This window comes from Hevea brasiliensis, chromosome 8 (assembly GCF_030052815.1).
Source record: "Hevea brasiliensis isolate MT/VB/25A 57/8 chromosome 8, ASM3005281v1, whole genome shotgun sequence".
Classification (NCBI taxonomy): Eukaryota; Viridiplantae; Streptophyta; class Magnoliopsida; order Malpighiales; family Euphorbiaceae; genus Hevea; species Hevea brasiliensis.
The window spans coordinates 11,663,261-11,685,564 of NC_079500.1; the positions used below are offsets into that span (position 1 = coordinate 11,663,261).

A 22,304-nucleotide genomic window follows, 5' to 3' on the forward strand; every position below is an offset into this window, starting at 1 on the left:
AGGCACTTATAGATATCTAAGAACTCTTATTTCCTTTTGTCCCTAAAAAGAAGTCCACGTCATGCCATGGCCTCCACAAGATTATTTCACAACTAAATCATAATTGCACAAAACAGAGTAACAATAAACATATGCAACTCTATTACAAATTTACAACCTATCATTTCAGTTTCCCCCTTTTTCTTCTTTAAACTCAACTACCAAACACTCTGGTTAGAACCTAATGAACTCAGATCCTAATTGAAGTCTACTTCTGCACACTGCATTAACTTTCAACTTAATAAGATTATACTGGACATCTCTTCATACGTAATAATTGCATTGATGAAAACATATATGAATGTATATGCTTGGAGAATTATTTAGCTGAGGATATTACCCTAATAAATTAACACCCCAACCCCCCCCCCCCCCCACCCCCCATTCTTATATGTATGTGCTTAGGTAAAGTAAAAGTTGGTACTCATTTTCTTATTCTATACTTCTGCACGCTGCATTAACTTTCAACTTAATAAAATTATACTGGACATCTCTTCATACATAATAATTGCATTAATGAAAACATATATGAATGTATGCTTGGGGATTATTTAGCCAAAGATATTACCCTAATAAATTAACCCCCCAGCCCCCATTCCTATATCTATGTGCTTAGGTAAAGCAAAAGTTGGTACTCATTTTCTTATTCTGTCTATTCTAAAATTCTATCAATTCTTTATATATAAATGGATTACCTCTAACTTAGGTATTGGAGGGTCCCCAATAGAAACATTTTTCTATTAGTTAAGACCACAGCACTAAGCTTGAACAGACTTTCCCAACTTTCACCAACACTCGAATTTCCAAAATACAGATTGGCATTCATTAAATGTACCCATCAAAAGTAGATCCTGATTCAAACAAGCTTATAAATTTATCTTCATTATTAGTGGTTCAAATAGCTTATGATATATGGTCATAACCCACCATTCTTTTTTGCTGGTAAACTACTAGACAAAAGGATATAATTATTGCATGCCTATGCTCCAACTTGATGGGTTCATTATCAAACATAAGCAAACATGCCAACCTTGATAACAATCTTTCACAACCAACTATCACATGGTTTTGCTTCCATGCACCCCTACCTTGTGGGAGCTCCATGAAATGGATTGTCTAACCTTATGAGTATATAACCAAGCCCCTTACTTTCCCTTCTACCTATAAAAAAAATTAGCATTAAGTATTTTAGAGTCTAAAGGTTTCTTCCTTTATTTCCCTCATAAATTTTGTTCTTACAAACTAACAAGATGATCAGTGCCAAGAAACTTCTGAAATTGGCAAGGAAATGGCAGAAGATGGCTGCTATCAGGTGAAGAAGAATCACGTCACCACGAAACATGGGAAGTATAGATACAACCAGTTGCAGCACATCATCAATGGCTGAGAAAGGCCATTTTGTTGTGTACTCTGCAGATCAAAAACGTTTTCTTCTTCCCTTAGAATATCTTAACAATGAAATGATTAGAGAGCTATTCAACATGGCAGAAGAAGAGTTTGGATTGCAAAGCAAAGGGCCACTCACACTACCTTGGGATGCAGATCTCATGGAATATGCAATTGCTTTGATCAGACAAAATGCTACTTGAGATGTGCCGAGAACACTACTGGTGTCAATAGCTAGCAACTGCAGCTCATCATTTTTCCTTTTCCAACATCAAGCAACAAGCCATCAGCTACCAATTTGTAGCTTCTAAAGAGTCACAATAGATTTGTAAAGATATACATACAAGTGTATAATTTATTTCATAGAAAATGCAAAATTTTTTCTCCTGCTCCTGCCTAGTTATTATCACTATCCATAATTTTCAAAATCACTATGAATTATATGTGTTGTCCAATAAATCATCTGACACATATGATTTTGACATCTGGAATCAGTTTAAAAAGCAGAATAAGAGATTATAAACGAAAATTAAAGTCCGAGTTACCATTGACACCATTTTCCCAAGAAAATTATTTTATATATTGTCAAAAAACAACTAGAAATGCGCTTTGACACTATGGCAGTGGAGTAGTCTCTGAACAGCCGCTGAGAGGGTACAAGTTCCAACTTCCAACTCCACATAAAGCCAAATAAAAATAATAAAGACAACCACCCCTGTGGTTTCGACAAGGTAATCTACATTTAGTAAGATGATAGTATACATTTTTGTAATTCTAGAGAAAATTAAGTTATACATACCTCCTATTGGCTTGCATAGTAGTAGTAGAAGCTCTTGTGGGATACCTCTTTGGGTATGATGCTAGTGTTTCTGATGGGTTGGGTTTTCTTTTTCTTTGTTTCATTCTCATTTTATTATTATTTTCTTCATTATCAAAATCACAAGGAATTGACTGCGACTTTTCCATTAACAAGTACAGAGGAAATTTAAAAACAAACTAATCAAACTTTAACTTTGCTGTTACTCAGCCATTGTATTAACATCTAACAGATAGTATTATTTGCTTGTGATCTTTTACACTCAGAAACTTCATATACTGGATATCTCTTCATAGGGTTATAATTAGATTCGTAAACAAAGATATATAAAAGTACAATGATAAAATTTATCAGAAGGCTCAAGAGTTATAATATGCTTAGTTCATATGATTACTAACTGAAATCAAAATTTAAGGCACTATTCACTCTAGCTTTCCTAAGAGTTGGAGATGACCAAAGATATCTAGAACCACCTATGATGTTATTCAATTGCTAATCTCTATGGAAAGTTACAAAATACTAAACCACATGCTTCTGCATTGAAAATATCAACATAAGGAAATCTACAAGAAATGGAATATCTCAAACCTTTTTAACTATATAAGTAACAAACTTTTATGCCCTTCACAACTCAAATCAATACCATCCTAAGATCTAAATCTTTCCTTCCAACACAAAACAAGAAGCATGGTCAGCCCAAAAAAGCTCATCAAAATATCAAGTAACTGGCATAGGATAGCTTCCATTAGGAGGAAAGGAACTTCGTTTTGTAGGATTAGTAGTAACACGAATATGGATTTGCTCAATACATCATCATCAGCTGGAACAGGAAATTTTATCATCTACACCAATGATTGTAGGCAATTTGCTATTCCCTTAGCATATCTCAGCAATAATGTCATCAGAGAGCTATTCAAGATGTCTGAAGACGTGTTTGGGCTCCCAAAGTGAAGGTGCTACCAAATTTCCATGTGATGCTGTCTTCATGGAGTATGTGGTTATCAAAAGGCATTTAGCTAAAGACGTTAAGAAAGCTTTGATTATGTTCATGGAAACAAGTTGTTGCTCATTTTCTCTTGGTTTCCATCAAGGACATACAGATCAACGATTGCTAATTTATGGCTATTGAAGTAGTTTAGTTCTGTAGTGTTAACTTTAATTTATGTGCTGTATCATTCAACAATTCCCCATGTAAAATAGATTGTGAATGAAACAACAACATTTGCTAGGAGATGCATTTCTAGTTTTGACTCAAGAACTTTGTCTAAATAATCAGACCTCAAGTTGACCCACAATATCATATATAATATTCCACATATAATGAGATTCTACCTATCCAACCTTTGCAAATTATTAGAAACAGAATATTTCATTACAATATGTATTTGTTTGGTGAAGAATTTATTAGAGTAAGTTACAATGACTGAGCAGAGAATGGTTTCTGCACTAGCTGATCAAGGCACAACTTGAGCTGGAAGTTATCAAATTGAAGTTAGTCTTTGTTACATTTGTTAGAAAAGCTGTTTAAGTCTGTGCCTAGACATGGTGTAACACATACAATCACACCAACAAATAGCTGTACCTGCACATATTGTACAAAACTTGTGAATAGTCAATTCCATGTCTTACGTGAGCCATAAATTCCATGTGTCTCTTTGGCAGTTCCCAGACATACTTGGTCCAACTTGCTCTCTGTTACCACTTCTACCACATATTAGTGAAGAACACAGCACTAAGTTTGAACGGACTTTCCCAACTTTCACCAATAGTTGAATTTCCTATCTACAGATTGGCATTCACTAAAAGGACCCATCAAAAGTAGATCCAGATTCAAATCAGCTTATAAGTTTCTCTTCATTGTTAGTGGTTTAAATAGTTTATGATATATGGTCATGACCCACCATTCTTTTTGCTGGTAAACAACTAAACAAAAGGATATAGATATTACATGCCTATGCGCCCAACTTGATGGCTTCATTGTCAAGCGTAAGCAAACATGCAAATCTTGCTAACAATCTTTCACAACCACCTATCACATGGTTTTGCTTACACGCTCCCCTGCCTTGTGGGAGCTCCATGAAATGGATTGTCTGACCTTGTGAATATATAAACAAGCCACCTACTTTCCCTTCTACCCATCAAAAAATTAGCATTTAGTATTTTAGAATCTAAAGGTTTCTTCCTCTATTTCCCTCATAAATTTCCATTCTTATATACTAGCAAGATGATCAGTGCCAAGAAACTTCTTAAATTGACGAGGAAATGGCAGAAAATGGCTGCTATCAGGCGAAGAAGAATCACGTCGCCACAAAAAATGGGAAGTAATGACACAAGAAGTTGCAGCACATCATCAATGGCTAAGAAAGGCCATTTTGTTGTCTACTTTGCATATCAAAAACGTTTCCTTCTTCCCTTGGAATATCTTAACAGTAAAATGATCAAAGAGCTATTCAACATGGCAGAAGAAGAGTTTGGATTGCAAAGCGAGGGGCCACTCACATTACCTTGTGACACAAACCTTATGGAATATGCAATTACTTTGATCAGACAGAATGCTACTAGAGATGTAGAGAGAGCACTGCTGATGTCAATAGCTAGCAGTTGCTGCTCATCATTTTTCCATTTCCAACATCAAGCAACAAGCCATCAGCTACCAATTTGCAGCTTCTGAAGAGTCACAATAGATTTGTAAAGACGCACATACAAGTGTACAATTTATTTCATAAAAAATACAAAATTTTTTCTCCTACTCCTGCCCAGTTATTATCACTATCCATAATTTTCAAAATCACTATAAATGATATGTGTTGTCCAATAAATCATCTGACACATATGATTTTGACATCTGGGAATCGGTTTAAAATGCAAAACAAGAGATTATAAACCAAAATTAAAGTCTCAGTTACCATTGACACCATTTTCCCAAGAAATTTTCAGATAAAATTAGAAATAAACTTTGACTCCATGGCAGTGGTGTAGTCTCTAAAGTTACAATTTCCAAGACAACCACCCATGTGGCAGCGTAGATTTTTGTAATTCTTGGAAAAGTATCTAAATAAGCATACCTTATCTTGGCTTGCATAGTAGTAGTAGAAGTGCTTAACGGATGCCTCTGTGGGTATGATGTTGGTGCCTCTGATGGGTTAGTTTTTTTTCTCTTTGTTTCATTTTCATCATAAGCTTTGTAGTTGCTAATTTTTCTTCATTTAAATTTGAATACCAAATTTTGAATTTAGAGAAAAATTCCCTGATTTTTTTTTATCACCATGCTCTTATTCTTCTATAGGACCTTTATCGGTTGGTGACACCAACGTCCCCAATAGTTAAGTTTACATGAGAGGGAAAAGTTTCCTTTATTATTTTTTTTTTTAAAAAAGTTAATTACAGAAAATCCTAAGATTTGTCTTAAAATATATTTTAATTTTTCAAAATTAATAATTTAATCTTTATCCCAATATTAATGAGAAATAAAAACAAAAGAATTAAAGTGTTTTAAATTTTAATAATTTAAAATTAAATATATTTAAAATTTTAAAATACTAAAATATTTGAAACATCAATAACCAAATATTGGTTTGATCAATTTCTTCTAATCTCAAGCAATAAAATTTGGGCTTTCACGACCAAAGCTTAAAAGAAGTATTTGATTGCAATTTCTGTAGAATATAATCAATGAATTATGCTACAGAACACTGCAGATCACTTTGAACTGAATAAGATATCTCTAATATGATTAAAAAGAAGAAGCACTCTGTAGTGATGCATCTCTGTTTAGTAGTTCTCAGACATATTGGACCCAACTTGACGTGTCTTCTGCCACATAAACGTCTAGACTGCATAGCCAAATTTGCACAGCTCTGCCAGTTCTCAGCAATATTTGAGTTAATATTGGGCCTAAATCATTTTGATCTTTCTCTTGTTGTGGTTCACATAGTCTGTAGACTCATGAGCCAATTCAACATGTCTTATATATATCTTTTTTGGTGGTTAACTACTTGGCAGAAGGATATACGCATGTTACACCTATGCTTTACCTTGAAATGTTGATTTTCAATCATAAGCCAACATACCCACCTCCCAAACAGGCTCTTACAACCACTATGACATGGCTTTGCTTCCCATCTATCCCTGCACTCTGGAAGCTCCATGAAATAGACTTATGCCTAGCCTTGTGGTTTTATAACCAAGCCACTGCTTCCCTTGCATTCTACCCATCACATGATTGGCATTCAGATTACCCATAGATCTTTGCCTTTCAACAAGATGATCAGTCCCAAGAAGCTCCTCAAATTGGCAATGATATGGCAGATAAGGAGGCTGCTATGAGGCGAAAAAGAATCACATTCCCACAAACCATTGGAAACACAGATACAAGCAATTCCTGCACAGCAAAAGCTGAGAAGGGTTATTTTGTTGTGTCCTCTGCAGATCAAAAGCGCTTCATGCTTCCTATGAAATACCTTAAAAAACGAAATCATCAGAGCTATTCGACATGGCAGAAGAAGAGTTCGGATTGCAAAGAAAAGGACCTCTCACATTGCCATGCTAGGCAGAGCTAATGGAATATGCCGTCACTATGATCAAAGGGCAGGTCACCAGAGACGTAGAAAAAGCATTACTGACTTCCACAGCTAGCAGTTTCTGTTATTCGCCTTCGACTTCCATTACTGACTTCCATACCTTAAAATACCAATTTGTAGCTTCTGAAGAGTTTATCTACAAATCAGATTTTATCCGAAATTTTATCCTTTTCTTTTTTTTATCAATCCATATTTAATAATAATTAAGCGGAAAATCCGTTCTTATCCTGCTCTCCTCTAATTTTATTAGGAGAAGGATTGAAAAAAAAAATGACAAACATATAAGAAAAACAGCACAAAAAGAAGTAAAAGAAGAAATCGAAATCAAAAATAAAAAACCGTACAAAGAAAGTGTTTTATAGAACGTCACCGTTTTATGAAGGGAAGACAGGAAAAAAAAAAAAAAAGGGGGCATAAAGTTGGCTACTAATCCTCAGGATATTGATTTTTGCAAGAAAATTAATGTATTTTACTTATCTTGCTCTCCTCTAATTCTATTAGGAGAAGGAAACCTATTTTTACTTGGTAATGGTCTGAACATTCGAGGTATATATATATATATATATATATATATACATGCAGCAAAAACCAATTAGTTGATCAAAACCCTTCTCTGAGTTTGTGTTTGCAGTACAAATAATGGAGGAAAATCATAACAAGAACAAGGGAGTTGCCGCAAATTGCAGTAGTGATGATGATGTTGAGAAATATGTCAATTCGCTTCCAGTTGGGTTTCGATTCGCACCCCATGATGATGAACTGATTCTTCACTACTTGCTGAAAAAGATCAAGAAACTTCCCTTGCCTCGTAACAGGATTCATGAGGTTGATTTATATAAATATAGCCCTCGAAAGCTTACTGGTTAGTATTAAGTTGCATGCATCTACGTGTTTTCATCTTCATCTTTATTTACGTTTATTTATTTTAAGTTGAAGTACTCTACTTTTTTAAGAATTAAGTGCGAGCAATATTAATTATAATTTTTAATCTCTCTTAGATTATATGAGTGTTAATATAGTCATTAAATTCTGGCAAAAAGCTTATTTAGATCCTTAAAATTTTATTCAATAGTGGTATAAATTCTTATAGTGTTTGGAGGTTCAAATAGATCCCTCAAATCTCAATTTCAGTCAAATAAACACTATATATTATAATTTTAAGTCAATTAAGTCTAATTTAATTACATACATTCACATGACTGTTAAATAATCGTTAAATAGAAACATGAGATCCATAAAAAATAATTTACTATTATTTTAAAAAACTTTTATTAATTGAAAAAAAAAAAAAAAAAAACTAAACCAACCTTCTCTGCCTCTCCTTCTCTCTCTCTTTCTCTCCTGTATATATTTATCCTCCATTTTCTCCAACATTATACCAGTCATCAGAGTTTCAACTCATTGCTTGCTGTGTTTAATCAAATTACATTAATGACTACTGATGGAGGATTGATAATCCATAAACTATGATCAAGATGGCTGGCCATCAACTTAGAACCTGCCCACTGGACAATCTCCAATGTAATGATGGAGAGCATCTTATATGTTGATGCCTCGCTTGTGTGATAAAAAGTAACAAACAGTGGTGAGAAATTTGTGTATCGCCGGAAGTCAGCATCTCCATTGTTGTATTCCGGCGAGAGTGATAGGAAATTCAGCAAGAGTATGACAGCCTCTGCAACGACAGGAATAGGCGGTGATAGTGGTAGGGGGTTGAGAAGTGGTCTTTTGCATTAAATTTTAATTAATATTTAGTTAAAGATTATTGATATGTGTTTTAAAAAAAATTTGTCTATATAGTCTTTAAATTTTACGATCATTAATATTTAGATATTTGTAATTTGAAACTTAAATTCTTTTAAATATAAATTACTATTTATCCTTTAAATATTATAATCATTTATATTTTTGTCCTCAGTTATAACTTCATTCATGTGTTTTATCTATGAACTATGCAGAAATCTATAAACTGAATAGAGCAAGAGAAACCGAGTGGTACTTTTTCACTGCGAGGGAGAAAAAATACTCAAATGGGTCTAGACCGAATCGAAGTGCGGGAGATGGATTTTGGAAGCCTACAGGAACTGATAAAGCCATTCCAAATAACAAAAATCCTGTTGGTTTTAGAAAATCTTTGGATTATTATTCAGGGAAGCAAGGTGAAGGAAGGAAAACGGACTGGAAGATGCATGAGTATTTGGTTAATCCAAAGCTTGTTTCTTCAACTACTACTTCCAGACCCAAAAACCCATTGCAACCTATGCTGGTATTTATTGAATTTCTTACTTTTCTTTTTTTTTCTTTAATTGCATTGATGATAAACAAAATAATTATGCCACTCCAAGCAGGGTGATTAGAATTCGATTCAAGTAAGGTGATAATATATTTCTTTGTTTCTTTGTGTTTTTTTTTTTCTTGGTCAGTTGGATGAATGGGTACTTTGCAAAATCTACGCAACCAAAGCAGAAAGAAAGAAAAACAATAATGATGAAGATGGAGGGACTACTATAAATTCAAAAACAGAAATTTCAAAAGCTGATGATTCCACTGCACAGCCTTCAGAGTATGATAATTCTTTGATGATTTTTGAAGAAAACGAGAATGGTTTTGGGTCTTATTATCCTCCTCCTCTGACATTGAATAACTTTGTCTATGATCCTCCAACAATGAACAACACATTGAATTATAACTTCAACTATGATCCTCCACCAGTGAACAACACATTCAGCGATAGCTTTGTATATAATGTGCCACCAATCCAATCCTATCTCCCCTCTTCTTATAGCTATGACTTTCAACCCATCTATGGATGTCCAGATCAAGTTTGTTATAGTGACTGCATGGAGATGCCCACCATAAATAATAATCAATCAATGCCAACTGAGGAATCAATTCCTTCTTTCCCAACTATTCAATCCATCTATGGATATGGAGATCAAGTTTGTTATAGTGACTGCATGGAGATGCCCACCATAAATAATAATCAATCAATGCCAACTGAGGAATCAATTCCTTCTTTCCCAACTATTCAATCCATCTATGGATATGGAGATGAAGTTTGTTATAGTGACTGCATGGAGATGCCTACCATGAACAATCATCAATCAGAGGAACCAATTCCTTCTCTCCAGCCTGTTCATCCCATCCATGGATTCGGAGATCAAGTTTGTTATAGTGACTGCATGGAGGTGCCCACCATGAATAATCATCAATCAGTGCCATCTGAGGAACCAATTCCTTCTGTCCAACCTGCTGCTGAGAAAAATAACTTCTTGGGTGCTCAACCTAACTCTTCAAGATCTGCCTACTCTTATTGGAGAGTCTCGTGATTATGCATCTTCTTTAATTTTAGTTGGTAGTGGTTTAGATATGAACATGTATTTAATAAATTCTCATGTTTAACCCTTTAGTGAAATTTTTAGTATAAATTTAAAATATTTAACCCTTTACTGAAATTTTTAGTTTAAATTTAAAATATTTATATTTGTTTATCCGCTTCGTTGACATTTTAAAAACTTAAAAAATATTTTTTTATTAGCATAGCCAAATAAAAAAAAATAATGCTTATATTTTTAAAATTTTCTTTTTAATAATAAATGTAAATTTAAAAATATTTAAATTATGAATAAAATATATTAAAAATATCGATATTTAAATATTATATCTATTTCTGACTTCTTAAATTATTCTATTTTAAATTATTTAAATATTAGACAAAACTTGGCTTTGTGCTTGCCCAGTAAGTCTAAATATTATATCCATAATTGAATAAGTGAATGTCAAAGTATAAGTAACTAACAATTATGGGATTTAATTCTCATCCATTAGTTTGGCATAATTTGGTATAATGCTATTGATATAAGCAAGAATTATCTTATAATACAGACAGTTGGCAAGCAATGTTACCATTCGCGTTCAGTAGTTATTTGGGCTGTCGTTTTCGTTCCAATGTCTACGCTACGAAACCAAACTTGCACAACTCTACAAACTAAGTTCCCTTGAAAAGTAGATTCAAATTCATCTGGTCTTGAGAGGTTCAACTCTTGTCCGTTGTTACGGCTATCCTATATGGTCATGATTTATATTAGATATACGACAATCCTATGGTCCACCTTGATGGGTTGATTTCTAAACATAAGCCGACATGCCCACCTCCCCAGAAAGCCCCCGTATCCACCAATCACATGGCATTGGAGCTCCATCAGAGGGACTTGCTTCTGTTCTTTTTGTGTATATAATCAAGTCATTTCCTTCGCCCTCTACCTATCCCAAGAACAGCATTTGCAACTTTGAATTCTAAAGTTCTCTTTTCATACCTCACAATTTCCCTCAAACCCTTCCCTTTACTAGCAAGATGATCAGCACCAAGAGACTACTCAAATTGGCACGAAAATGGCAGATGCTAGCTGCTGTAAGGCGAAAAAGAATCACACCGCCGCAGGCTATTGGAGAAGCGAGCAGTTGTAGCACATTAGAAATGGCCGAGAAGTGCCACTTTGTTGTGTACTCTGCTGATCAGAAACGATTTTTGATTCCTTTGGAGTAGAAATTATCAAAGAGCTATTCAATATGGCAGAAGAAGAGTTTGGATTGCCTCTTACATTGCCATGCGATGCAGAGCTCTTGGAGTATGTAATTTCCTTAATCAAACAGCAGGTTACTGGAGACATTGAAAAAGCATTAATAATGTCCATAGCTAGCTGCTGTTCATTGTCTTTCTATCTCCAACAGAGAGAAACAAGCCATCAACTACCGGTTTGCAGCTTTTGAAGAGTTACAATTAGATTCAAAAACAATGTATGCAATGAACACAATTTAATAGAAATTAGAAATCTCATTCTTTTCATGATTAGTTCTAATTCAACGTATAGGCGTCATGCAATTTGGCCCACTTGTGCTAGTAGAGCAAAACACATGTACATGTTTGTTAAAAAACAAACCATGTGAGGCCTAATTGAAAAATTGCTCAAATGACATGGTACACTTTTTTACTTTTCCCTTGAAATAAGCACCAACCTTAGTGTTCCGTGATAAGATGCATTTGACACATATTCCAGCAAGGCAGATGAATTGTAGATGTGTACGCAAATAAGAAATCAAGAGCAACCTTAATTCAATATGCAGTGCACTTGACAATGAAACACAAGGATACTAAAGGCCTAACTAATTGGAAACACAATTATAAAAAAGAATTGATTGCATGCCTTTCACGTGAACTATACAACTCTAAAAAAATTAAAATCCAGCCTCAAAAACATCTAACATAATCAATCAATGAAATTGACAAAAGCATACAAATATTAGATTCGCAAAGTTGGGGCTCGTTGAAATCACTTCACTAGCTTCTTCTATCTGAAAAATAATACTCACACCAATGGCATCAAACTCTTTCTGCCACAAGCAATTGTTCAAGTTCCTCCCTCCGCCGCTCCAATTCCTGTTATTTTTAATCCATGTTAGTTGATAGTTGATACACAAAAATCCAGTAACAAAAAGACGTTTGTCTAACAGATATACATGAATAAATTATATATTTAAAAAAAAAAATCTAATAAAACCAGTTGCATATGCTCACACTACCTGATGTGCAGCAAATTCACAAGTATACTTGGAATTATCATGTGTGCTGTTTTGTACTTTGGTTTGTAACAGTAAATTATAACCCACACAGACCTTAATTACTGAGCACCACAATCAGCATCATATTACTCTTCTTCATGAGAAATTTTCCACATTCGCCTTTGTGATTTGTATTTTGTAATCATTGTTCATGACATTTATGAGTTTTATTAAAAAAAAAAAAAACAATTCTGTTACTTATTTTGTTAGTCTGATCAGAATCAGCGAAACATGTGCCATGTGGTCCTCATTTAAGGGATTGCAAGAAAAAGTAATATTGAAGAAACAAAGTAAAATCATTAATTCACCGTGATCATGTTGACCTACCTTCTACTATCCTAGGTTAGTGGGTGAAGACTATTTCTGTACTTGCAGACAATAAGCACAGCAAATGAGGCACTTATAGAGATCTAAGAACTCCTATTTCCTTTTGTTTCTAGAAAGAAGTCCACATCGTGCCATGGCCTCCACAAGATGATTTCACCACTAAATCATAATTGCACAAAACAGAGTAATAATATACATATGCAACTCTATTACAAATTTACAACTTATCATTTCTTTCCATGGTAATACCTACCTCCAGATCCTTGACTGCCTGCTCCCTTGTAATTTCCTTCTGCTGGCGAGCACGTTTGAGAAAACCAATGCATAGAATTCCCTGTAAATTGAAATTGTATTAATTATGACTGCCCTTTTGTGACTTCAGTCAAGTAAGATGTATCAAGATGATAATCAAAATAACTTATAAGACCTTTTGGCTATTGCTTGATAGATTAAAAAGTTCTCAAGAAACAAAAGGAAATTCATCATCATATGTTTGAGTTAGAAATTTCTTCAAACTCCAAAAGAATCAAGTTAAATTTAGGGGAAAATTAATTATTTTTTCTTATCTTACCGAAACAACATAGACCACACCACAAGCAAGAAGCATATAGCTTGCTATATTTTGCAGAAGAATAAGATCCTTTTGGCTTGCTGAATAGTCAGGGAAAGCTCTTGTCATGACTGCAACACTGAATAGAGTAACAATTCCTTTAAAATTAAATTAATATTGTTCATGAATCTCTCTTTATCTCTCCATCATCTCCAATAAGAATGTGTTTGTTTGTGTGTGCAATACAAGTAAAGAAAAAAAATAGAAGGCAGTTCTTCCTCAAACATAAAACATACAAGATCTGCAGCATACCCCTACCAGCCCAATACTCCAACACCTGCAAAATGTAGAATGAAGTTTATCAAGCGAGAGATGAAGAAAGGTAACCAATTGATTTCAATTTTCAAGCAACGATACTTCTTGTAGGCTAGACCTGAATTTTGTCTACTGTTTGCATTAACATAAATGCATTAGGTAGAAGCATTTACCACGCAAAAACATTCCCATTTGGAATGATTCTTGTGTTAGAATTCAATTGTATTCTGTTATTGAAAGAATTCAATTCAGATAATTTTGTAAGATTTCATGTGTTTGGAATAAATTTTAAAATGTGAATTCTATTGTTTCAAATGATTGAAAAGTAAAATGAATGCGATTATATTCCTATTTTATCCTTATTTACAAAGAAACAAGTGTGATTTAAGTATGGGTATTTTGGGTTTTCAATAGGAGATTTCATTAAATGAATTAAATTCTTGCAAAATCATATCAACTTTGGCATGAATTCATTTCTTTCAATTTTTTTTTAACTAAAAGAATTGAATTCTTGTAATTTTAAACTTTTCAAGCAAGAATTGGGTTTTCTTTTTCCAAACTGAGATGTTCTAATAAATAGAATACTAATTCAGTGAATCTGAGTATTTACCAGCGGCCTGCTCTAGACGAATGACTCTTAACAGATTTTTGTAAATCATGCCATTCCTCACCATGATGGGAAACAGTAGGGTTAGTTCCTTCAATCTAGTTAACAATAGTGGTGCTTGCCTGAAAATGTATTTGTTAAGAACAGGCTGCTCTAGAAAAGAAATGATATTTTTCCCTTTTGTAAAATAAATGAGACATAAATAAGAGTTAATAAATAATTTCTTTATTTAAAAAAAAAAAAAAAAAAAAAAAAAAAAAAAGAGATTGTATTTGCGTATAGTAACTGAACGACAAGTCGTTTTCAAGTCAAAGTGCTATTTTCTTAAAAAAGAAAGGACCTAATTAAACACAACAAGAAAACTCTCTTTTGCCTGCAAAACGACATGTTTGAAGCTGACTCACTTGGTGTTTCCTTAGACTTGAGGGTTTAGAGATGATCACAGGAAAATTAAATTTAACGTTTGTGTGATTCCTTAAGATGAAAGAAAACTAGTTACTTTAATTAAAGCACACACAAAAAAAAAAAAAAAAAAAAAACTATTTTTACTGATATAATAGTCTCATAACAATTTTTATTTTCTCATTTTCTTCTTTTCCTTGTTTTTCACTCTAAATTACTAAAAAATTTCTAAGAATTTAGAAAAAAAAAAAATTAAGAAAATCTAATTTTTATTGTTTTCCCCTCCTTTCCTCCATCTAATTGTTTTTTTTTTTTTCTTTTTTATCCAATAACCACAAAACAAACAAAGTATTAGGGATTCATAAGATGGCATTTCAAAGGAGGAAAGAACAAAAAACCTTCCAGAACTTGGTGATAAATCCCCACTCCGTCTCGGCAACCACCACAATAAACGCAATCACCACCGCGTAACACCGAAATATCCCATCGAATACCTACAAGAAACGATCAATTCACAATCAATACATCACCTATGCACACATATAACTATGAAATTTCAAAGCGTATAAGAAAGAAAGCATACATCGGATCCGTCCCTAAAGGACCGAACGGCAGAAAGAACGTTAACGGCAATGCAGAGAATGGCAGTGAGAGCAGTAACGAAGCTGAAGCATCTACACGCAACCAAAAAGGGGTCTGGCCCTGTTCTTAATCTGGAGCTCGACGATAACCGAGGCGCGGACTCTCCACTTCCTCCTCCTTCGTTTCTCGCCATTTCTTTCACGAAACGAGGAAAATTGACAGAATCAGCAGCTTCGATCGAAGAAATTTGTTTAATTTTATGAAAAATTTAGTGGGTTCTCTGTTGATTTGGCTTGAGCAAAATGTGTGCGCGCGTGCAGTTTGTTTCGTTTGTTAGAACTGGAAAGCGGGATTCTTTTCTTTCACCTGCTGTTCAAGAAAGGCAAGGCAGACAGGCAGGTAGGAACTGACAAGTGTCGGTTGTACATTGTTTGGAATTGACACGTGTCGTTTCAGCTTTCAGAATCTCCATTTTTCGACGTCGTTTTGTCGATAATTTCAAGAAATTTCTTTTCTTTTAAAGAAAGAGAAATATCACCCTTCTAAAAAAAAAAAATTATGTAAATTCGATTTAAATTAAAATAACCTATTGATTTAACCATAAACGTTGCCTTATCCTATTAGAATTAATAGGAGAGACGGTGAGTTATTTAATAATTTATTTTTTTTAATTTTTTTTTTTAATTTAATAATTATTTTTTTTATATATTAAATTTAGAATGTTAATTATTAATAATTATAATTATTATATTTGAAAAGTCTTATTTTTTAATTAAAATAAATTATTGATCTTGAAATCATCTCATCTCTATTATTCTCTTCTCAATTGAAATTAACCCTAATTTTGCCACTCCTCTTTTATTTTCCTCTCCTCATTGTTCACCTCATGTTCTCGTGCTTAATTCATTGTTGTCCTCAATTTCCTATTTCGCTCGGTGCAAATTTTTTTTTCCCTAATCTTGGCAATCTATTGTAAAATGGTGGTAGAAGATGTTGTAATCAGTGTTGATTAAGAAGAAGATGAATCTTGCAAGGCAGTCAATGACCATGACCAAATCAAGTAAGTCACTAATCATAAGGTAAGATTTGTATTCGTTGCATTGCATGTTCCCTTTGTGAATTTTAAATTATGATTTCTTAGATTTCCTTTTTAAATTTTACACCATTGTATATGTGGATTTGTAATTCAGATTAATTAGCCTTTATATCTTTGATTTTCGCAGTAATTACTGAAGAAATTTGATAGTAATTAAGATTTATTTTGTTTGTTGATGAAATTTGCTTAATATTAATCTTCAAATTTGATTTTATGAATTGAAATTTCAATTTGAGAATTTAAGAGAAGGAAATATTGAATTTTTGTTATTTCCACTCTTATCTTAAAAATAATTTTTTAATAATTAACTTGATTTGGTGTAGTTTAATTTGAATATTATTATTATTATAATTTTTTTAAATAAAATATGATTTTTATAATTAAAATTATATTGTAATTTTTACATTAAAAAATTTGGTAATTATATAAAAAATATTTATTTGTAATAATAAATATTTAATTATATTATTATAAAATAAAAATAATATGTAATAAAAATTTTAAAAATAATTAAAATTTTAAATAGATTTATTTTATAAAATTTATTTTTTAATTTTAAAATTTTTTAAATAAAAAAATCCAATATATTATTAATAAACAAAAAAAAAAAAGATATAGGCCTTTAAAAATTCTTTCTTTACAACCAGGTCACATGCTCACTTGAATACTCCAAATCCATTCAATCCATCTCCACACTCCAGTGCCACCACGTTTCTATAATATTCAACTCGGAGGTTAACCCATCAATCATTTTCCTCTCTCCCACTAATACATGCGTATTTTTTCAACAGACACCATCATCATAAGCTCAGATTCTCGTCTTGTTATCGGAGAAGCCTCTGAACCTTAAAATGGAGAGAAATCAAGAAGAAAATAACCATGTGGAAGAGATTTCTATCTCTAAAGACGGTTCAATTTGTGGGTATGAGTCCCTTCATCATCTCCTCTGTGCCAACCTCAAGCCTCATCTTTTCAAGGTAACCTCATCTTGTTTCCTTGAACTGCAAATTCTGATGGGTAAGTTGCTGATTAGTCTAATATGTGGTGTTCATATCTCCTGGATATAAGTAATCTTTTATCTTTTACAGATTCAATAGTTTTTTTTTTATTTGACTAGAAACTTAAAGTGAATTCATTTAAATCTGAAGTTTTATTTGTATAATCAACTTAAAGCACTAGATGATTATGGTAGTTAAATTTATGATTTCTGGATTTTTGTATTGATCGTATGATTAATAATTTTTTCAGGAAGTCAGCAGGTTGCTTCTAGGGATGAATTGTGGAAGGGCAATTGAACATGTAGATCTTCCAGAGTTTGCAAAAGCTCTCTCTTCAGAACATGATTTTGACCTCCAGGTATTGGCTTGTCTCGTCTATTTGCTATAGTAGTTCAGTATTAGATTAGTCTCTTTTTTCTGGTACATCAGAAAAGTAATATTAGAAAAATCTTTGAAAAATATACTTCACATTTTATTGACTGCTGAAACATGTGATTTGGTTATTAGTGTTCAGAATTCTCATTATACAATAAATTTGAGGTCACTTGTGGAAATCTGAATGTGATCTTTTTTGGAGACTAGTTCCGGAACTAATTAAAAACAAAAATGGTAATTTTGAACTGTGACAGAACTCTGGTTTGATATGCTTGTGTTGGAAACAAATAGATGATTAGATGTACAGTACACTGGGATGCCAAAATCAGTAAGTCTGTAGATGGGATAAATAGGATTTTACACCCAACACATTGCATGAGCCTCACTTTTTGAGAAGTGAAATGGATCTTCTACTAATTCTATTTATAGAAGATTGTGCTATGCATCTACACATCCGTTTGCACATCATAAAGTCTCACACTCAACAAAGATTATTTAATGTCTTAGGAATGTTTAACTGTGTATTAACAGAGTAAAAGTTTGAAACTTTTAGTGTGAGCACCATGCAACATGAGGCTTTGTTTTTTGTTTTGGCTGTCCTACTAATTTTTTATAATAATTTTTATGTATTTTCATTGCTTAGCTATGTGAAAAAGCAGTTTTTCATTTTCAGGATAGGATCCTTAATCAATGCTATGCTATTTATTGTTCTAAACTATTAATCTTTATGACGTTCAGGCTTTTTGCTTTGGTGCTGACAAAGAGTTATTAAGACAACCTCGAGTTGTTAGGGTGGGTCTCATTCAGAACTCCATAGCTCTTCCAACAACTGCCCCTTTTTTGGATCAAAAGAGGGCTATTTTCCAGAAATTGAAGCCAATGATTGATGCTGCAGGTTCTTCAGGAGTGAACATATTATGTTTGCAAGTAAGTTGAGAGATGATCTTGAACTAATTCATCTATTGATTTTCCACATAGTTTAAGGGTCTGGAGTTATTTCTCACATAATATTATTCCAGGAAGCATGGATGATGCCATTTGCGTTCTGTACTCGTGAGAAGAGGTGGTGTGAATTTGCAGAACATGTGGATGGGGAGTCAACACAATTTCTTCAGGAATATGCACGAAAATACAACATGGTCATCATAAGTCCAATTCTTGAAAGAGATGTGAATCATGGGGAGACTCTCTGGAACACTGCTATTATAATTGGAAATCATGGGAACATAATTGGCAAGCATCGAAAGGTAAATGCAAGTCTGCTTATCTCTATCATTTATTGCTTCTAGAGCAGTTTGTTGAGCACATTTTTGAAATTGCATTTGGCAGAACCATATACCTAGAGTTGGTGACTTCAATGAAAGCACATATTATATGGAAGGAAATACTGGACATCCTGTGTTTGAGACTGCTTATGGAAAGATTGCTGTTAATATATGCTACGGGAGGCACCATCCATTGAATTGGTTAGCATTTGGCTTGAATGGTGCTGAGATTGTTTTCAATCCATCTGCCACTGTTGGTGAACTCAGTGAACCAATGTGGCCCATTGAGGTTATTTTCTGTCCATTTGCTTCCTTTCATGCTTAACTTCTGTGTGATGATTTTTTGGCCTGTACTTTCAATGTGCTTTGATATTCCCATGCTAGGTAATAGGAAAAGTAAGCACCATCAAGCCTTTGTGTAGAGATAAAATTCACTGAAAGATTATTAACCTGTGAGGATTATCATGCAATAAAAAGCATTAGTCGTTAAATATTTAGATTTTTCTTTAATAGATAACCTGCAGTAAAACATTGTAATGCGAAATTAGAAATATTAAAAAGGATTGCTTTCTTCAAGCAAATTGACATGGTTTTACAGGCTCGTAATGCTGCAATAGCCAATAGCTATTTTGTTGGATCTATCAATCGCGTTGGGACTGAGAATTTTCCCAATCCATTCACTTCGGGTGATGGGAAGCCACAACATACAGATTTTGGGCATTTCTATGGGTCTAGTCATTTTTCAGCACCAGATGCTTCTTGCACGCCCTCTCTTTCTCGTTACAAGGATGGATTGTTGATCTCAGACATGGACCTAAACCTTTGTAGACAGCTGAAAGACAAGTGGGGATTTCGAATGACTGCTCGCTACGAGTTGTATGGTGATTTGCTTGCCAATTATTTGAAGCCAGACTTTGAGCCCCAAGTCATCTGTGACCCATTGTTACACAAGAAGTCTTCATAAGTTCCAGGTACTATGGAAACTTGTAATGGTATGTCAAATCAACAGCCAAAATAAGTTCAGTGTGTGTTCATGTTTGTAAATATTTGAACGTTATTTTTCTTTCATTGGACTAAGATAGGGATAAATGATGGGAAAAGATAAACATTTTGAGAGTGATGAGGAACATCACCATTAAAATGTTCTTTTTCATTGTAATACAATATCTTTTTTTTTTTTCAACGGTCAATGATCAAGGGTGGTTAGCCAATGGTCATAAATGGAAGGATTAAAATGTGAGGTAAAGTAAACTCAAGTATCTTGTGCTTTAGGGTGTAGCTTTTTTATTATTGAAGATCTAAAGAATTTTTTTTTTTTGGTTTGGAAATCAAGGCTTGTGATTTTGCACTGTTAGCACTTAGTGATAAAGTGTCTAACAATGTCTAAAAATACTGACATGATGTCATTAGACACTACTACTTCAGACAATATATATAATATATATATATATATATATATATATATATATATATAAAATAATTGAAATGGTGTTACGTTAGCAACTTTTTTTTGACACCGTTAGAGACTTTTATCACGTAATTGTTAATGGTGCAAAATAACAAATCCTAATTTCTAATAAAAAAAATTTCTTAGGTCCTCAATGATAAAACCTCTAAACTACAGTATAACTAAGTGTATTTTGTCCTAAAAACTTATAATTGAGAATTTCAATTTTTTACTTTTAGCAGAATATATATATATATATATATATATATATATATATATATATATATATATATATATATATATATATATATATTATGATTCTGTTTGTTTCATGAAAAATAACTTTTATATGGAATAAAATATTTTTTATTATTTGGTTATAATATTAAATTAATAATATGTGTGTATTTTATATATGTATAATATTTTTATATTTTAATAAGATTATTAAAGTTTAGAAAATGAAAAATGACTTATTTCTGTTTTTGATCAGAAAAATATTTTGCGATTAATTTTTTTAAATATCTTAAATGCTAAAAAATTTAAAAAATATTTTTTAGGAAAATATTTTCCATGAATCAAAGGGAACCTAAGGTTTCTTGTGCAAAATATTTGCATTTTTAGTGTATAAAATTTAATAATTTTATTAAAATGTGAAAATATTTATATATGTATGATAAAAATACATATTATTAATTTAACACTATAATTAAGCAATGAAAAATATTATTTTTCATTAAATATTTTCATTAAATATATATATATATATATATATATATATATATATATATATATATATATATATATATATATATTAACATCAAATAAAAATGAAAAAATGCTAATAAAATTTAAATAAAAGAGAAAGATTAAATAAAAAAAAACCAATGTAATGGTTATTTACATATTTTAGTTATTAAAATTTCATTTAATTAATTTAAAGTAACTAACAACCCATCCCTTTATAAAATTTTTGAATTACAAGAAAAAAAAATTATTCTAAACATTGAATTTTCATTATATGAGTCTATGAGACAGATTTTTAAACACAGAAACATAAATAAAAAAAATTATCAATAATTTTAAAAAAATTCTTAGAATTATCCATGACTTGATAATTTTTTAAGTAGAAAACAGGTATTTCTTAACACAATAGATGAAGTTTGCACTGAAGAGGCTCATTTCATAAGGATAAAGTGCTTTGAATAAGAATTTTTTTTATTCACTTGATTACTTTGAATGTAGAATTTTTTACCATTCGTACTAATACTCGTTAGGATTACTTTATAATTTTTATAGTCTCTAAATACTTGTTAGGATTACTTTATAATTTTTATAATCTCTAAATTTTATCCTTAAGTTTAATTTATTATTAAAAAATTTATAAAATTTAATTTTATTTTACAAAAATTCTGTAACTTACTATAGTAAATTTATAAATTAAAAAAAAAAATTTTACCTCATTTTTTCTTACACTCAAATAAAGTATTAACTATTTCAATCACTATTTAGATTTATTATAAAATTATCAATATTATCACAATAATATGCTTTTGAGATGGAGAAGGATTTGAAACCACGTTTGTAGATATTATATTATAGTTTAGAGGTATTTTTTAATTTAATAATTCATTATTACATGTTAGATGAATTTTTTTATAAAATAAAATTAAAATTTAGATATTATTTGATATAAATAAATTTTATAAAATTTATTTATAAATTTAAAATTTTAATATTTATTTTCAATAAAAAATTATTTAAAATTTTTAATAATCAATTTTATAAAATTTATTACAACTAAAATAAATTTAACCGAAATTAATAAAATTTTTAATTGAGTTTTAAATTTTAAACTATAAAATTATCTTTTTATTTTATATTATATCATATTATTTT

At 31.8% G+C, this 22,304-nt stretch overlaps 4 protein-coding genes and 1 pseudogene across 4 annotated transcripts; 4 read left to right on the forward strand and 1 right to left on the reverse strand.

Annotated features, from left to right (window-relative positions):
* Positions 1-4,406: 4,406 nt before the first annotated feature.
* LOC110642197 (auxin-responsive protein SAUR68-like) lies at positions 4,407-4,983 on the forward strand. Its single transcript, XM_021794147.2, has one exon. It carries the CDS (start codon positions 4,467-4,469, stop codon positions 4,911-4,913), a length of 447 nt encoding a protein of 148 aa, XP_021649839.2. The 5' UTR covers positions 4,407-4,466; the 3' UTR covers positions 4,914-4,983.
* A 2,478-nt stretch (positions 4,984-7,461) lies between these two features.
* On the forward strand, positions 7,462-10,161 carry LOC131182041 (NAC transcription factor 47-like). Its single transcript, XM_058150667.1, has 4 exons — positions 7,462-7,684; positions 8,396-8,545; positions 8,781-9,088; positions 9,246-10,161. Exons 1-4 carry the CDS (start codon positions 7,462-7,464, stop codon positions 10,149-10,151), a joined length of 1,587 nt encoding a protein of 528 aa, XP_058006650.1. The 3' UTR covers positions 10,152-10,161.
* Positions 10,162-10,885: 724 nt separating this feature from the next.
* LOC131182291 (auxin-responsive protein SAUR67-like) lies at positions 10,886-11,668 on the forward strand (annotated as a pseudogene).
* A 235-nt stretch (positions 11,669-11,903) lies between these two features.
* On the reverse strand, positions 11,904-15,725 carry LOC110642176 (uncharacterized). The gene is made up of 6 exons (XM_021794130.2): positions 15,226-15,725; positions 15,041-15,136; positions 13,615-13,655; positions 13,340-13,457; positions 13,022-13,102; positions 11,904-12,259 (listed from the first exon to the last, which is right to left on the reverse strand). Exons 1-6 carry the CDS (start codon positions 15,415-15,417, stop codon positions 12,203-12,205), a joined length of 585 nt encoding a protein of 194 aa, XP_021649822.2. The 5' UTR covers positions 15,418-15,725; the 3' UTR covers positions 11,904-12,202.
* Positions 15,726-16,981: 1,256 nt separating this feature from the next.
* LOC110642175 (beta-ureidopropionase) lies at positions 16,982-20,141 on the forward strand. Its single transcript, XM_021794129.2, has 6 exons — positions 16,982-17,297; positions 17,569-17,676; positions 18,432-18,620; positions 18,713-18,940; positions 19,023-19,247; positions 19,557-20,141. Exons 1-6 carry the CDS (start codon positions 17,172-17,174, stop codon positions 19,920-19,922), a joined length of 1,242 nt encoding a protein of 413 aa, XP_021649821.2. The 5' UTR covers positions 16,982-17,171; the 3' UTR covers positions 19,923-20,141.
* The last annotated feature ends 2,163 nt before the right edge of the window (positions 20,142-22,304 follow it).

Coding starts and splice junctions, on each gene's coding strand:
- LOC110642197 (XM_021794147.2), top strand. CDS start 4,467: ATGATCAGTGCCAAGAAACTTCTTAAATTGACGAGGAAATGGCAGAAA.
- LOC131182041 (XM_058150667.1), top strand. CDS start 7,462: ATGGAGGAAAATCATAACAAGAACAAGGGAGTTGCCGCAAATTGCAGT. Junction 7,685..8,395: donor TAGCCCTCGAAAGCTTACTG/GTTAGTATTAAG, acceptor TGTGATAAAAAG/TAACAAACAGTGGTGAGAAA. Junction 9,089..9,245: donor ACCCATTGCAACCTATGCTG/GTATTTATTGAA, acceptor TTTCTTGGTCAG/TTGGATGAATGGGTACTTTG.
- LOC110642176 (XM_021794130.2), bottom strand. CDS start 15,417: ATGGCGAGAAACGAAGGAGGAGGAAGTGGAGAGTCCGCGCCTCGGTTA. Junction 13,656..15,040: donor TTATCACCAAGTTCTGGAAG/GTTTTTTGTTCT, acceptor TACATTTTGCAG/GTGTTGGAGTATTGGGCTGG. Junction 12,260..13,021: donor AGGCAGTCAAGGATCTGGAG/GTAGGTATTACC, acceptor TAAAAATAACAG/GAATTGGAGCGGCGGAGGGA.
- LOC110642175 (XM_021794129.2), top strand. CDS start 17,172: ATGGAGAGAAATCAAGAAGAAAATAACCATGTGGAAGAGATTTCTATC. Junction 18,941..19,022: donor TAATTGGCAAGCATCGAAAG/GTAAATGCAAGT, acceptor TGCATTTGGCAG/AACCATATACCTAGAGTTGG. Junction 19,248..19,556: donor AACCAATGTGGCCCATTGAG/GTTATTTTCTGT, acceptor ATGGTTTTACAG/GCTCGTAATGCTGCAATAGC.